The sequence below is a fragment of the Manis javanica genome, chromosome 2, assembly GCF_040802235.1.
Source record: "Manis javanica isolate MJ-LG chromosome 2, MJ_LKY, whole genome shotgun sequence".
In the NCBI taxonomy this organism is placed as follows: Eukaryota; Metazoa; Chordata; class Mammalia; order Pholidota; family Manidae; genus Manis; species Manis javanica.
The window spans coordinates 22,363,949-22,380,200 of record NC_133157.1 but is presented as its reverse complement, the minus strand read 5'-3'; the positions used below and the strand labels follow the sequence as shown (position 1 = coordinate 22,380,200).

Genomic DNA, 16,252 nt, shown 5'->3' with positions numbered 1-16,252 from the left:
AGCTGATCTCCAGCACCTGGGAGAATGCCTGGTGTGACGTGTGTGCCCAGTGTAGGTACCAGGAAGGAGGGAAGGAGGGGAAGGAGGGAGGCTTAGTCGGCCACACTTTTTACGCTTGTTATCTGGGGCCTTAGCCCATAGGGAGGATGATATTCCAAGTACCTCAGAAGGAAAGGAACCACTTCTACCTCTGTCAAATGCATATCATTCACAATACAATTAAGTCCTCCCAATTACAACCACACAAACTCGATACCTGATATTATTACATCTTCCACCTCATGATTGGAAGCTCTCTGTGTCACAGGGTACAGTAGTAGCATGGGTACAGTAATAGTGCTGCTATGAGGATTACATTAGTTAATATTTGCAAAACACTTAGAAGACGTCCAGGGACAGAGTAAGCATGATTCAAGTGTTAAATTAAAAAACAACCTTTTATGCTTAAATTCAAACTATTCTTCCTAATACTCAATTCAAACCTTTAATTTAGAAAGACATTTGGAAACTTTCAGCTTTTTACTTAAATTCATTTATTTCTAGTTTATTATAACTCAAAATACTAGTTTGTACCCCTGTTGAAATAAAATGGCAAAAGCCTATCTTTGGCAATCATTTTCCACCAGTGGTCATATTCTTATGGAATAACTGTTTCTTCTATGGACTATGGCTATTAACAATGTTTTTTTAAGTAATAGGATTATCAAATTTAGGACTTCACTTGCTCAGAGGGCAAGTGTGAAATCTTGAGGCTGCTCTGAAGACATCTTAAAAGACAGTATCATTTGCCAGGCTTTCCAGGGGGCTGGAGTTTGAAACCTGACACTCATCTGTTGTTTGCCTCATTTGGTCACCTCCTTGGAAAGGGCGCTTTCCTCTTACTAAGGAAAAGTCTGCTCCATTTGTTTTGGCTCCAATCAGCCTGATGGTGTCTTTAATTCAGCAACGGATTGTTTTCCTTGGATGTTAGAGTCCAGTGGTTTCGGATCGAGCTTGAATTCTTGTTGGAAGTGCCAAATGAGAAGTCAAATGACTTCACCTAACAGTGGTGGAGGCAGGGAAGCTGGGCAGGCCTTTGGAAAGTGGATTTTGAATATTGGAGGCTATTCATAATCATACCTAGTGAGGTGGAATGTAATGCTGTTTGCAGATGATGTGGACAAACTATTTTATTATTCTGTTTAAATATCTGTTTTTTGTTTTCATTATTTCCACCTAGACTAGAAAGCAGTTTTCAGCTACTCCTGGGTGGCAAGAATGGATTGAAAGGATACCTATTGTACACAGGTGCAGGACAGGTCCCCCAGTAGGGGAACTGAGTGAAGGCCATCTGAGGATGACTGACAGGTGGACAGGCACTGGTCAGAGGAAGCTTTAGGTTGGGAGAAAGACAGTAGAGGTAGCTTATGCCCAGGGAGGGGCTCCCTGGTGCCTGTGTGTTTTCTCTGCCAGCATCTGTGAGTGGGAACTAAGGAAGGACAGCTCTCAGAGCAGACAGTGGGCATCTCGGGCAGCCGTTGGCTGGGTCAGCAAGGCGATGGTGCTGAGCAGGAGTCACCTGCACTTCCAGTGCTCTTGCATTAATAACCAAGGTGAGTTTCCTAGCTCTTGGAGATAAATCCAGACCCTCTCGTGCTTTTCCATGCCTCTGATATTCTAGGTTCCAAAGCAGACACTTTTCTTTTTAAACCAGAGGACCCTGGGTCTTCTATGTGTATCCATGGGAGAATTCAAGGAGCTCGTAAAAGCTCAGAAATTGTATACAATATGTTACATGCATGGGCATTGCCCTGGGACACAATCCATAGTTCTTACCAGATTCTCAAAAGCTTCTATGATCTATCCTTCTGCAAAGCTTGGAATCTTTGTTCAAGATGGTCACATAAATCATACTGTAGAACACGTTGCACTATTGTCTCCTGTCTGTCATGATACATGCAGAATTTGGCAAAGCGAAAACATTACGAAAAGTTGTGCACAGCATCAAAAGACCTTGGATAGCAAACTCTAGAGGTAAGAAGCAAAAGTCAAGAGCATTCATGAGTAAGTGCAAGTCTCATCTGAAGGGCCACACTGGGTCCACCAAGAGTCTTAGCTTGGTCTTCTGTACAAATTTCCATGGACTAGGTGGCTTAAGCAACAATTTTTTTTCCTTATGGTTCTGGAAGCTGGGAAGTCCAAGATTAGGGTGCTGACAGATTGAGTTCCTAGTGAGGGCCCTTTTACTAGTTTGCAGATGGCCGTCTGTCTGTGTCCTCCCTTGGTAGAGAGAAGGAGAGTCTGGGGTCTGGGGTGTCTTATAAGGGTAATCATCCCATTGTGAGGGCTCCACTGTCAACACAGGAGTTGTGGAGGGGACACAAACCTATAGTCCTTAGCATCTGGTGCTGGGCTGAATAAGTAACTCAGGAGTCTTCTCTTGAACACAGGTATGTCTATGCAGAAACACATCCAGAGTGATACTAATATCAGTGAATGAGTAAGATTCTGCTCGTAATTATTTATGGATCCCCTACAATATGCCAGAAGCTTTGGATTCATTATCTCATTTGATCATCATAATAATCTTATGAAATAGGTACTATTATCTTTCCCATTTTTCAGATAGAGTAACATAAGCTCAGAGAAGCCAAGTCAATTTCTCAAGGTCATTAAGTGGTAGCATCGGGATTTAGGGTCAGATTTATCTATTCCATGCCTCTTCCGACCTCAGTCATTTTGTTACATCCAAAAAACCATCAGGGTGGCTTGTGGGGCACTGATTAATCTAAGATCTCCTTCAGGGCTCTGATTTTATGATTCTCAGAATTAACAGAAAGTGTGACAAGTCAGGCAATCAGTTGATAAGTCACGCATGATGCTAAGAATTGGGAGGGATAACATCACTTTTCCTTCCCACAGGGACCACCAGGCGTACCCTGAGGGGTGGGATTTCTGGAACTCTGTGGGGTTAACAAGAGGAGACTTGGAAGGCTAGAAAAGGGAGGGGGAGGCTGCATTCCAGACACAGCACACGGTATGTGAAAGCACCAAATTTGGAGTGAGACAAACAGATGAAGAAGGTGTCAAGTTCTCTGGGGAGGAATAGAGGGTAGGAGAGGCTAAAAACAGGGCGAAGCTCTGGCAAAATGCTGTGGTGATTTAGCTGACCCTCAAACAAAGACGAACCTTCCCAGACCCCTAGGAGCTGCCCCTCGCCCACCCCAACAAGGGGAAGTTCCACACAGCAAAGGGGACCATTTCCCAGATGGAAACTGGCTGCTGTTCTATAGGGAGATCTTCAATTCTAGCAGAGAACTCTCCGGTCTCAGGAAAAGCTATCTCAGTCACCATGAATTGTGTACTTGCAAAAGACAAGGGCTTGACTTGGGGCGAGTGAAAGGTAAGGAACAAGAGAAGGAAAGCTGGTCACCGAGTGGGAAGAAGGGAGATCAGAAGGGCTGGCAGGCTGCCCTTGGGTCCCGGCGCAGCCACCGACAATCTTAACTCCAGGTAGGGTCGCACACCAGTTAGTGCAACCCAGATCTCAGAAAGCAGCAGCCTCCCTCTCCTCCACGCCCACCCCAGAGATCCTCCCCAGGAGAGGGAACAGCTGGAGTGACACCACCGCAGAGGCAAGCTCAGCTTTGCCTCAAGCAGCCCGGCTACTTTTCCCCAGGCGGACAGACAGTGCTTTCACTGGAGAGGCCTGCTGAGTGTCCATTTCCTGAAAGATTGGGCCAGACTTGGGAGCTCATGGGAGTCAGGGAATGCTTTGTCTAACACACAAGATCTGAGGTCTTGTTCATGCTCACAGCCTTCTCAGAAGTGCAGCCCTGCCATGAAAATGGGCCCCCCTGTCAAGTCAGCATGGGCTCCATCCTCTGAGCCTCCAGAGGGGCTACCTTCCATGTGCTGGAGCCCCTGAAGTGCTCCTGGCTCCCAGTCAACAGACCAACTGTGTGAACTCTCTTTCCACCCCCTTTTCCCCAAGTGTGCCTTCCCCTCTAGTGAGATAAATTTAGCTCTGAATGAATGCAGAAAGAACAAATTAATGTAAACACAGACCAAGTGGTTTTCAACTATGGGTTTGACACACACGTAATTGTTACAAAAGATCCAAGTTTTTCTGTTTCCTTCTCTCTTGCTTCTTTCTGCTTCTTCTGTCTCATGCTGGGACTGCTGCCCCCCGCCCCCCACCCTACAGCCTTCTCTGCATTTAGTTAAGGTAATTAAATATGTAGATCAGAATGTAGGCTGTTTGTCTTAAATATGTGTATCGAAATGTGGGGCTGTTTATCTTCAGATAAAGCAGAAATCACTTGACTGAGGAACATCAAGGAGTTGGAGAGAGCTCTAGGTGGTGTTGGTCATTATCATTTATTGGTTTCGTTGTCTTAGAAACTCATCAGAAACTTGGAAATCTCTTTTCTCTTATGTATTAGCAGAGTCTTTTCTCTTGATAGGCCAAGCCTGTAGCTGCTACAGAACATTATGCAATCCTATACTTTCCCACTGGCCAGTCATTACGACCCTAAGATCCTAACTTTGAAGTCATCCCTTTCACTGTAGTCCTTTACACTCATAGAGCATTTATAGTTCTCAAAATGCTTTTTCACTCATGAGTTCTTTAGCCTTTACAAGAACTTGGTCGGATAGTCAGCTATCCCTATTCCAGTTTACAAATAGAAAATCTCAGCTCAGAGTAGTTAAGTAATTTATCTGAGGTCATACAGTAAGTGGAAGAGTTAGGATTAGGACCTTGGATTGAGATTTTGTCTTGTGCTGTTTCTACTCTACCTTGAGCTGCTTTTGGAAATTGTCCAGGAGGCCCCAGCTGGGAGAGTTACATTTAGTAAGGAGCAATTTTTGAGAGTGGTTGGTTATTACCTCTCAATGAGAGGCTCAGAGGGGCTGGACACAAGTTGGATCCATTTTGCCAGTGTATGGAGGGTGGGCAAGGGGTGTGGGCATGCAGGATTGAGACCCTGGGTACTCCAAAGGGCATCGGAAGGGCTCAGTATCCACAGGTGGTAGGAGCTAATGCTAGGCTTTCCCAATTTCATTATTCATTCCCCAACAGGGCGGCACACAGGATTTAACTGATAGGCTACTGTCCCTCAACTGCCAGCCCCACAGGAGATCTCTCTTGTCAGCACTGCTGACGTGCAGAATATGTACAGCATGATCGCATCATAGCTAACAATGAAAGTGTCGATGGCCACACTACAAAAAGGGATTCCAAGCTGACGGGGCACATCATAGTCATTGTACTAAGGCAAACTAGACTGGCCCCTAAGCTCTCCGAGAAGCCAATGACCTGATTGTGTCTATTGGCATTAGGTAACCAGACTGGCCTTCCCAAAGACTTTGCCACTTTGTAGCTAATTCATACCCAAACCTGGAATCAACTCCGTCAAAGACCATCTTAATATATAGGCATATAGCTCTCTTCCTAAACACTCCAAAATTAGGCTTTTCTTTCCATCTTTTCCTAGGACTTAATCTATCTCCTCTTAAGCATTCTGTTCTCATTCCTTTATTTATAATTATTAAGTTCATTTACTCCAGAAAATAAGACTGTAGATGTCTATGAAGCATTGAAAGGAGAGTCTGGTAGTGACATTTCTAGACAATAAATGACACAGAGCAGAATCCTCCCTTTTAAAATAAGAAAGAGGAGAAGTACTTGCTTATGTGAGGAATTTTAAGAATACTGATAGTTTACCCCTTTCCTTAAAAAAGAAAAAAGTGTGAATAAAATCAAGTCACTTGCTTGATTCGGTCTATGAAATTTTTAATGAAACAGTAATTGGGTTGAGTAATTAAGACCTACCATTTCTGGAGCATCTGTGGCCATTCCTCAAGGATTTTTTATCTGTTATCCTGATTTCTCACAGTATCCATATAGTTATTATCCCCCATTAAAGATGAGGGAAACAGAGCTAAAAGAGTTCAAGGTAGTGCAGTTAGAGACTCTTAGGCCTGGGTTCTAACTTGTCTTTAGGGAGCATACCTTTTCTCTATACATGCCCACTTCCCACTTCCTAACCCCACCTGTCAAACTTTGATCAGTAAGAAGACTACTGTGAACCCACATCTGAATGTCACAAGGTGAATACAGAATAATCCACCTGTAAGTCTTGTATGCTCTCCTTATACACCTAGTTTCTTCTAGAAGCTTAAAACATCAAGCAGCTGCCATTGCCAAAGCTAACCAAGAGAAAAGGAAGCCATCACGTTGAAACACTAACAACATTCATTTCTAGATGGGTTTCCAGTTGCTCAGTTGGAATCTGCTGTGTAGAAAGCCTAGTCAATATACACCTTAAGTGGCATATAGCCTAATTTATTTCCTGCACTGGTGCTCTGTTTTCTAGCTTTTTTTTTTCCTTGTTGCAAGTGGGGACTCCTTGTATGGATCTATCATTTGAATCCCATAGAGAAAAATGGCACATACTTGAAATCCCATCAACTTTCCCAAATCCTTCACAACCGCAGGAACCAAAAGGGCTCCAAGCACCGCTCCCTTCGTTTTGATTCTGTGCAGCTGTCACATATGTTTTGAATGGCCACATATTTAAAGGATCCTAGGCAAAAGAGAGTTGATGCAAATACAAACATTTTGGAGGACTGAGGCATTCCTTTAAAAATTCCTTTTGTCAAGGGAAAGCTTTACATTGCTATGAGATTTCACACTCTTGCCTTCTGTTCAACAAGGCGTGAACTTTGACTCAAGGGAACTTGGCAAGCCATTTCCCTCTCAGTTTACAGAGCTCCTGTTTTCCTCACAGGATAGTAGGCTGTGATCATTTGTGGCTCCCAAAGGACTCATGACTTAAAATAGATTATGAAATTTTTTTATTTTAAAAATTTCATTTATTTTGATGGGGAAAAAAGTCTATTTTGCAAATCTAGATTTCCATATTCTCTCTGTATAAATGCTTTGCAATGCAGCATCTAGAAAAAACATTCAACAATATGAGTAGTGCTTATGCAACATCATATAATGACCTAGCAGGATTTGTTATACACGTTATGCACCACTTAATAGATCTTTTCAGGTTTAAATGAGTGGAGAGCAAAAAGTCATCAATATTAGCACCAGACTATGAATTCTTTGTACAATTGACCCTTGAACAATGTGGGAGTTAGGTATACTGACCCTCTGAAATGGAAAATATACTTGTAACTTTTGACTCCCCCAAAACTTAACTATGAATAGACTGCTGTTGACTGGAAGCCTTACTGATAACATGAACAGCTGACTAATATGTATCTTGTATGCTATATGTATTCTGTATTCTTACCATAAAGTAAGCTAAAGAAAAAAAATGTATTTCCAAATTGCTGTAAATCTCCAAAAATTTTTCTAATATATTTATTGAAAAAAATCCATTTATAAGTGGAACTACACAGTTCAAACCCATGTTGTTCAAGGGTAATGCCAAACCATAGTCTAATATCTAATATAGAATAGCTACACAATAAATGTTTATGAAAGAGATAGCATGATTTGGGTTATATGAATATCTGTGTTTGTAATGGATTCAATGATTTTTAAATGCTAAGATTTAGAGATTTGATGAGAGACGTGCTGGAAGAGGAGAAAATATTTCCCTCTGCTCTTTGGCCAAGCCTCAGCTGTTCCTTTCATGTGCCTTCCTGTTTCACTTAGGGCTCTTAGTAACAAGCAATAGGAACTGACTGTAGTTGACAGGAGCAGAGATGGCGTGAATTGAAAGTGTATTAAGTGACTTAAAGAATAGCTGAGAAATTTAGAGAAGGAGACTTGGACAATGGGCAGGACCAGAGGTAAGCTACCAGCCTTGAAAGAATTCTCTAAATGTGTGTCTTCAAGATCCTTGGTAGGTGCACATGCCTGACTGAGCCCCGAGTGTACTCCATGTCCGAGCTTCCAGGGGATCTGGGGAAGAAAGTATCTGGCATTTCTTGGCTTCATTGATGGGACATGGCCCTGACTTTCACCATGGCTTGTAATATGGGAATTCCTCAAAGACAGAAAGGGTTTCATGAGTTGGGTAACCAAAAAAAAAAATAGAAGTCCACTATACTTCCACCTAAACAACATCCCAGGGTCCAGCATTCTGAATTTCTTCTCTCCTTCGATTTTTTGCCATAAGTGCTTTGACAATCCTCAACACAACCACCTCATATCATGGGTCTCAAGTGGTTAAAAACCACTGAGGAAGTACACACATTTGATCATTAGTATTTCATCTATTTAGTAAATTCAGTTAGTACAGTCTTTCTAAACACATCCCTAACCCCTACCTCACGCCATAGAAATTTAATTCTCTACATACATTCAGAGAAACATACCCCTGGAGATTCTGATGCATACTTCTGATTGAGAACCATGTCTTAATTTTCCCCATTTCCCACAGCTTTTTTTTACAAAACATTTCTATTTTTCTGAAGTTCCCCCACCCCATCAATTTCAACCAATGACCTTTCCATCAGCTGGGGAAACTAGGCCTTCTGGTACATGTTCATGCAACTTCTCTGTCCTTCAATACAATTTCTTCTTGTCTTTATCTAGTATATCCTCCTGCCTTGTTTCATTTCCCTTTCTTTCTAAGGCTAAACTGGCTACCAGTGCTCATCGGAATGTGCTCTTGTCTAATCGGAGTCCTAAAGCTTACCTTCCCTTTTGAAGGTGTCTTCTGCCTCACTTCCCTGATACATAAGTCCCTTTGGCCCTGAAACATTCAAAGCTCACTTGACCTAACAACCCTTCAACTTGACCCCACTTCCCACAGGCCAACCTCCTGTCCCCCGACCAACACCTTTGTCTTTCACATCCAAAGATCTGAAAGGAGTGGTTTGTACTCATCAGCGCATCTTCCCCACCTCTCCCTCATTCTCAGCTCTCCCCGATCGTTTCTAGCCTCAGCCTCCACACACACACTGCTCTTTAGTGTTACCCATGACTTCCCCACTGCGCGAGCCAATAATGGTCTCTTCTCAGTCTGCATCCTTTTAGACTCTCAGAGCACCTGACTGTTGAAAACTCCTTTCTTCCTGCTGTGGCTTTTGGTACAACATCACTTCTGATTTTTCCTTCTGCTTCTAGGATGATCCTTTCTCAGCCTCCTTTTGCTGGACTTTTTCCTCTTCTTGTTCTGTCTTCTCACCCTGACCATTCTCATTTCTACAGCTTAACCTGAAAGTAGGTAAAATTCAGGTATGTGTCTCCAGTCCTGATTCTTCTATTCTGAGATTCACAGCTTTCTAGCTGGTCACTTCCAGAGGGTGCCCAGGCCCTTTTCCCACTCTGTCTCCCAATCTATCACTCCTTTTTAGAAATGTATTGTGGTAAAAGATACATATCATAAAAGCTACCATTTAAACTGCTTTTAAGTGTACAGGTCAGTGACATGACATCCATTCACACTGTTGTACTCCACTATTTCTTTATAATATCTACATATAGCTGGTGGAAAAAGGATCATTTCTTGTTCACTGTTTATTAGCAGGGCTGCCCCACCCCTGTCACTGGCCGAGCCTGCTGCTGAGTGGTTAAGAACATGGGCTCTGGAGCACTGGATCTGAGTTTAAATCCCAGCTCTATGACTCCAGCTGAGTTATGACAACCAATTTGGCCTCACTTTCCCCATCCTGGTATTCTCTAGTCTTTCTGGGTACACAGTCATCTGCTGAGGTAATCAGTAGTTTTGTTTATTTGTGAGAAAACGTCCTTCAAAGAGCTTGTCCTGATGGAGCTGGTGCTGCAAGTGAGGAGAAAATGAAGTGTGTGAAGAAAAGTGATGGGTCTCCACCGGAGAGTGGATGTTCAGGACATACTGGAGTGGGCATTGGCTTGGATTTATGGCACGAACAGCTCCACCTACACCCCTTATGAAAGGAAGAGAAAACAATCAATCAGTGAGATTGTTTTGGTGTCCGCTTTGGTCTTCAGGGGTGAGTAGTAATTGCTCTTCAAGTGACAGGTAAAACCTCCGTGAAACTTGAAAAGGCAGTAGAGTTGAATGGCAAGAACTTGCCCAGGAGAGAGGTGATTTGGGGAAATTTGATGGACACCCCTTTTAAAATGCCTTCATAAGTCCTGCCTTTATAGGATCATAAGGGATCTAAAAAGGTCACATTGGTTTCTTTGTGTTTGTGACTTCATTTTAGAGAGGAAAGTTTGCTTATGAATGTTAGAAATTCTAGCAGGTCCCTCCTGTTAAATGTTAAATGTTAAAGAGATATTTTGTTTGCTTCTTAGCATTATTTCATTCTAGACTGAGTATTATCCATCTTTCATATCCAGCCCAGGGCCTGTCACAAAAGATGCACAAAACATGTGTTTTAGTGACCAGATCATACTTTTCCTTTCCCAAACTGTATACAGAGATAAATTAAGACCCTTGCAAAATTTCAGCCCAGAATGTCACAGGACAACGATAAGAACAGATGGCCCTTTACAAAGTACCTTTATATACTTTAATCCCATTCATCACCAACAACACTCCATTTTTCAGACAAGGAAAGTGAGGTTCAGAGTGGTTAAGTGAGCCGCCCAAGGTTTCACAGCTTATAAATTGCCAAACCTGGCCTAGCCAAGCGCCTAGGACTACAAACTCTGGATGTCTTTCTAAGCCACAGCTGGTCTCAGAGGAGTGGCCTATTTTGAACTATACCGTGCCCCCGACCGACGTGATGTTTGAGGAGCCTAACATCTAAGGCGTGTGGGCAAGGCAGCCCTTCCTTATTGAAAATGGCCCCACTTCAGGTCCTGAATCTGTAATGAGTTCGATGGTGGCCAGAACGCTCGGTGGCCACAACCCGCACCTAACGGCCTGTGCTCAGGCCCACTTTCTGCCAGAGACCCGCTGCTGGCATCTGCTCCTATGGGGCACCACCTTGCCCTGCTCCAGCCCCAGCAAGCGCGTGTTCACCCGGGCGCGCCAGCCGTGCGCCTTCGCTGCTAGACGTGCGCCCGCGCCCCAGGCGCCCACCCCGACGCGCGCTACCACTCCGCGCCTTGGGGACCTCCGCCCCCCGCAGCGACATCCCCGGCGTCTCCCGCCTGCCTAGAGTCGCCCGGGGCGTCGGACGCAGGTCTCCACACCCCAGGGGCGGAGCGAGGCGCTGAGACGTCAGGGCGGAGACCGAGCACCGGCGAGCCCGCCCTCCTGGCGGCCACCCGCGGCCCAAGTCCCGGACTGTCGCTGCCGACGGGGGCGGCGGCGAGATGCAGTTAGCGGCGGCGCTGGGGCGCAGACAGGCGGCCGGGCGGGCGGGGGCCAGAGGCTGAGCCCGGGAGAGCCAGCTGTGCGCACAGCTCTGCCCGCCGCCCCGGAGCGGATCCCCGGCTGCCCTGCTGCTCTCCCCGGGATTTTAGCAAAGCCCCCAACAACGGGGCACCCATCAATTTCCTTGGGTGACTACAGCGTGTGTTTTTTCTTTCTTTTTCCCTCTCCCTGTGTGCCCTTCTCCAGGATGGCAGAGGCGGAATTGCACAAGGAGAGGCTGCAAGCCATAGCTGTAAGTCCACTTTCATTTTATTTTCTTGCTCTATTGTCTGGGATGGAAGGGACCCTGAGTGTTTTGGGCCATCGACATTCCAGCACAGTAGCTACAGGGCATGTGTTTGGGGGATAAAAGTCTGTCGAGGGTCAGCTGCTCTGCTTCTTCTTTCATGCGTCTGTAGATAGAAACCCCCAGGGCCGCTTTGGGCTGGGGATTTGGATGTGGAAGACTGGCTTAGAAATAAGATGCTTGCTACCGGGCTTTGGTGAAAGACTAAACAGATGCATGGGGGTGGGAGAGCGATTCCTGGAATATTATCATCCAGCGGTCAGGAATACTCTTGACTGCACTGTGTACCGAGAGAACGGACCCAAACAGTGGCTGCCATCCTCTGCAGAAGTCCTACTGGTCTCCTAAGTGGAAAACCAGCAAGTCAGCTCCACTGCCAGCCGGGTAGAACCTCCTCCTTGAAACCAAGAGCGTTAATTTTCCGTGTTCTGTTATATGATATTGACAGGGGCACTGGTGCAAGCCACCACCCTGGAGGGGTGTAGGGACTTCTTCTTATAAACAACTGCATCCTGGGAGTAGTATTCCAAGAGTCTCCTTTTTATGTGTGCAGATAATCTGAAAACCTATTTTCAGCATACAAAGGAGTAGCCAGTTTTGGCAAAGTTTCTGTGCACTTTCAGTGAAGTGAACCCATGTGCATCTTGGGTATAAAGAGAACTCTCGGAGACTGCCTAGATTTGAGCAATATTGCCACAGTGTTGCCAATGATCCACAGATGTGGTATTTTTACTGGAGCCACCACAGCTGGATTTTATATTTCCTTTGCAGACGAGGGAATAATTACTGCTGCTATAGAAATAATAACAATTAAAAGAGAAGGTCTGTTAACATATTTGCATTAAAAAGTCTTGAGACATCATTCTTCTACCTAAGTACTTTTTTTTTTTTGGTTCAGGGGAGTCCCCTGAAATGCATACAAATTTGTTGGAGAAACTAATAGTGTGTAATGTTTTGGAAGCGAAGTATATTAAAGTGTTTTCAAAATGCTTTGGACAGATTCTTTCTTGGGAAAATGCTCACAGGCCCTTCTTTTTTTAAAGGTGCGTTTGATGTGGTCTCCATGGCTCTGAGACCCTCTTTATCAAAGTCTTTATATCGTAAATGTCTTGGAGACTTTACCACTGAAGTGAGAGTGACGTTTGTGGGAAATGTTGAAAAGCTATATGGTTTTTTGCCTGTCAGGCAATCTTTGAACTTGGTCCTCAGAACTCAGAAAGGCTATTTTTTCTTTTCCCTTTCCCTTTCCCTCTGTTCACATGTATTTTGAGGTTAATGAAGTTGTTTATGGTTTCTAAAGTTAGTGGCGAAGCAGTGTGACCAGTATGTCATGAACTTGTTAAGAATGGAGATATTCAATTATTGGTGCCATGTAGCTGGTGGATGTTTTATATAAACTGAATAATAGGTTGCTTTAACTGCCCGTGAAGTGGCTGCCCCAGAGAACATTCAGTTGCTCCCATAGGCTGCTGCTGAAGGTTTCTAACAGTTGTCACATTTTCTGCCTTTGCATGACCAGCTTTTCTGGATGCCTGGGGAACAGCTGAGCCCCATGAAAGGGCTTACTTTCTGAACGGGGAGCCAGTAGCAGCTAACACTGGGGCCACCCCCTTCCAAGTGGGGTTGGCTAATCCCAGCAGGGGCCAAGTGGATTTTCAAGAAAAATCTAGCCAGTCTTTTGGAATTTTCTCGCATGGATGAAAAGGATAAACACAAATACTCATGCCTATTCAGAGCTGGGTTTATCTTGTACCTGGGAAGGTGTTGATGATTCTCCTGAAAATATCAGCCTCAATGAATACATGCGTTGTTATCAGGGCAGATTTTCCATCAGCGAAATAACTGTGTGTTTGTGTGTCTGTGTGTGTGTGTGTGTGTGTGTGTGTGTGTGTGTGTGTGTGCGAGAGAGAGAGAGAGAGGAGAAGGGGCTTGCAACTGTGTCAGTGAATAGTTCTATGCCATGCTTTGGCCTCTTGACATTTGGAAACCTGCCTCTCTCTGCCACATTGGTGGAGTCCTCAGGGGCCCTCAGGAGCTCACAAGCCTGCCCCAAAGCCTAGCATTCCTAAATTCTCTCTGGAGATGTGAAGAGAATGTGTCTTCACCTCCTCAGCAACTTGGGCTCCTCCCTAAGAGGCACAGCAGATAGCAGATAGACAGCAGTTCTAGTCCGTAGGGTCTTGGGCAACCTTTTATCTGGACCTTGGTTCCTTCGTCTGTAAAATGGGCTCATGAGTTTTGCTTCATGGGCTGGTTGTAGGTTTAGATATGATGCAGGTGAAGGACCTGGCATGCAGGTGCCATCGGTGGTGTTGAGGCAGAACCCCCAGCTACTGTCTACACTGCTGCCCTGTCCTGTGAGGCTTAGAGGCAACGTCTCTGAAGCAGAAAATCAGAAAAGCCTCTTTTATCCTTTCCTTTAACTGGTCCTGTGGGCCAGGGCTCTGCCTAGCATCAGGTCCTCTAGCTGTTTCACGTGGGTGTGGAGATACTGCTTGAGGACTCATCCATCCATTCTGAAAAAAATGCCTCTTCTGGGGAGGTACTGGTGACACCAAAAAGTCAGTGTCTGCACACTTCAGCCAACAGAGGGATGATTTTACCCTTTGTGCACTGAAGTTCTCGAAAGACAGGTGCCCTGTGACCTCTTTGTCACATGACCATCTGTGAGAATTTTTTCTCCTCAAGGGAATGAAATACTTAGAAACCATAGTGCTTTCATTGAATCTTCCAGCTGAGTCCTGAGACTAATCAGTGAGGAAGGATGAATCTCATCCTCTTTCCTGCTAAAAGAAGAGCGAGGCCATCTTTGACAACTGTCGCTACTCTCAGATGCTCTTTTCATCGGTAGGGACACTCCTACAGCAGTAATTTCAGAAAATAGCAAAATGCCTCTGTAGTAGAAAGAATAGGAATAATAATACAATCGTCACTTATTGAACATTATTTATTCAGCAAGGCCATGTGTGATGTGCTTCTGTTTTGTTTTGTTTTTTTACCTTAGGTTGTTAATAGTCTAGTGGAGGAAATAAGAAACATGACAATAATCATTACACAGAGCCAGGAGTATGTATGCAAAGGAGCACATGTGGTGCAGGTAAACCAATGGCCAGGAGCTGAGGAAACCTTCTCCGGAGAGGAGACATTTTAGCAAATCCTGCAGATTGGTTAAACTAACATGTAACCCAATGCCTTCCCAATTAGCAGAGGTATTTGTTTGTTGTTAGTTTGTTTGTTCATTATTTGGAACTGTTAGGACAAGAAAGGGAAAGTGAAAAACATGGAGAAGGTAATTCAGTTGCTAAAGGTACAAACTCAGTAATAAGCCTGAAGTGCATTTTAACACACTTGTGTCATGTATTCCCAGTAATAAGCTGATGAAGCAGGAACTACTGTATTATCCATATTGTAGCAGCATTAGCACCTAGTTGCAAAGCCAGGATTTGAACCTACACCGCAGGGCACTGGAGGCCCTATTTGGCTGCTGCCCTGAGTTGCTCCCTCCAAGATGGGGCCGCATCTCATGTGTTTGTCATGAGCACGCTGTGCAGGGGGTCCCAGTAGCCTCACTGGGAGCCGTGAGGGAGAAGCAGACGGATCCGGCAGCACTGGGAAAGGCCAAGACAAACCAGGAGGCCCGCATCCTTTTGAGAATTTTCCCAGCTGGTTTCAGTGCGTGGAAATAACTGATGTAAGTTCTAACTGAATGAGTAATTTTTCCTTGGGGAAGAAGCCACTGTGTCTCAGAGGAAACCAGCTTTGGGGGAGGATGTTACTATGTCTGCATATCTGAGAGGAAAAGAGTTCTCCTTTGGCCCATGTGAAGATGACTAAATGTTACGGAGGTCGTTTTGGGGAAAAGCCTTCAGACCACGGACCGTATGAGCAAGGCTCCAGGTCAGCACCAGGGACCAGCATGAGTGTGCTAAAGTATGAAATGCCAGTCCCACCTACACTTGCTCTTTAAGAAACTTTGTCATTTAATAAGAACCCTCTCTGTGGAATAATAAAAATGATCTTTCTTATTTGTACAGCACTTTACAATTTATAAAACCTATACATTACCTTACTTCTGAGCTGTGTTGGGTGGGTCTCATTATCTCCACTTCACAGTTGAGCACACAGAGGTATCCAGCCTCACAGTGAGATGTGCAAGAGTTGCATTAAGTCCGATCTCTCCCGAACGCCGATTCCTTGTGTCAGTGGCACATCCATCTTTGGAGGGGTACTCTGAGATGTGCTGGAGCTGCCAATACGAGCCTCCTAAGCCAAAGTCCTGGGGTGGGGAGGGGAGCAATGAGCTCAGGGGCATGTGTGCCGGGGTGTGCCTCTGAGGTCTGCCCTTTCTGGGATCTCACTTTGGCCCCCCCTCTCTCTTGAAACTCACTCAGAGGGTGCAATTAATACACCCATGGCTCCCTCCTGATGCCATTCTCTGTCCTGAGAAGGTGTAGATATAGGTGGGTGGCTTAGATTGGCTCTGGCTGTACTTGCAGAGAAACATTTTTGACATGTCCTTGAATTTATCTCTCAATGCCTCGTCTTGCCTTGAAGTGATAAAGCCTTGGGTACCATGGTTAGAGTGTGGTACCGGGGAGGCCAATCAGCCTACTTTTGATCCAGGCCACTTACGTTGGCCTGCGTGATTTCAGCAGAAGTCCTTGCTGCAATTTACATGTGATGCCCCCCAGCCCAGCTTCCTCAG

The 16,252-nt window shown here is 44.9% G+C and overlaps 1 protein-coding gene across 9 annotated transcripts in view; it reads left to right on the top strand.

Moving 5' to 3' along the window:
• Nucleotides 1-16,252, top strand: part of PALM2AKAP2 (PALM2 and AKAP2 fusion) — a 416,273-nt gene that overhangs the window by 94,799 nt on the left and 305,222 nt on the right. For all 9 annotated transcript variants that reach the window (XM_036990572.2, XM_036990574.2, XM_036990582.2 and 6 more), the window contains one exon: nt 11,448-11,493. In XM_036990572.2, the coding sequence (XP_036846467.2) occupies nt 11,448-11,493 (46 nt within the window). Of the gene's footprint in view, nt 1-11,447; nt 11,494-16,252 lie in introns of those variants that run through there.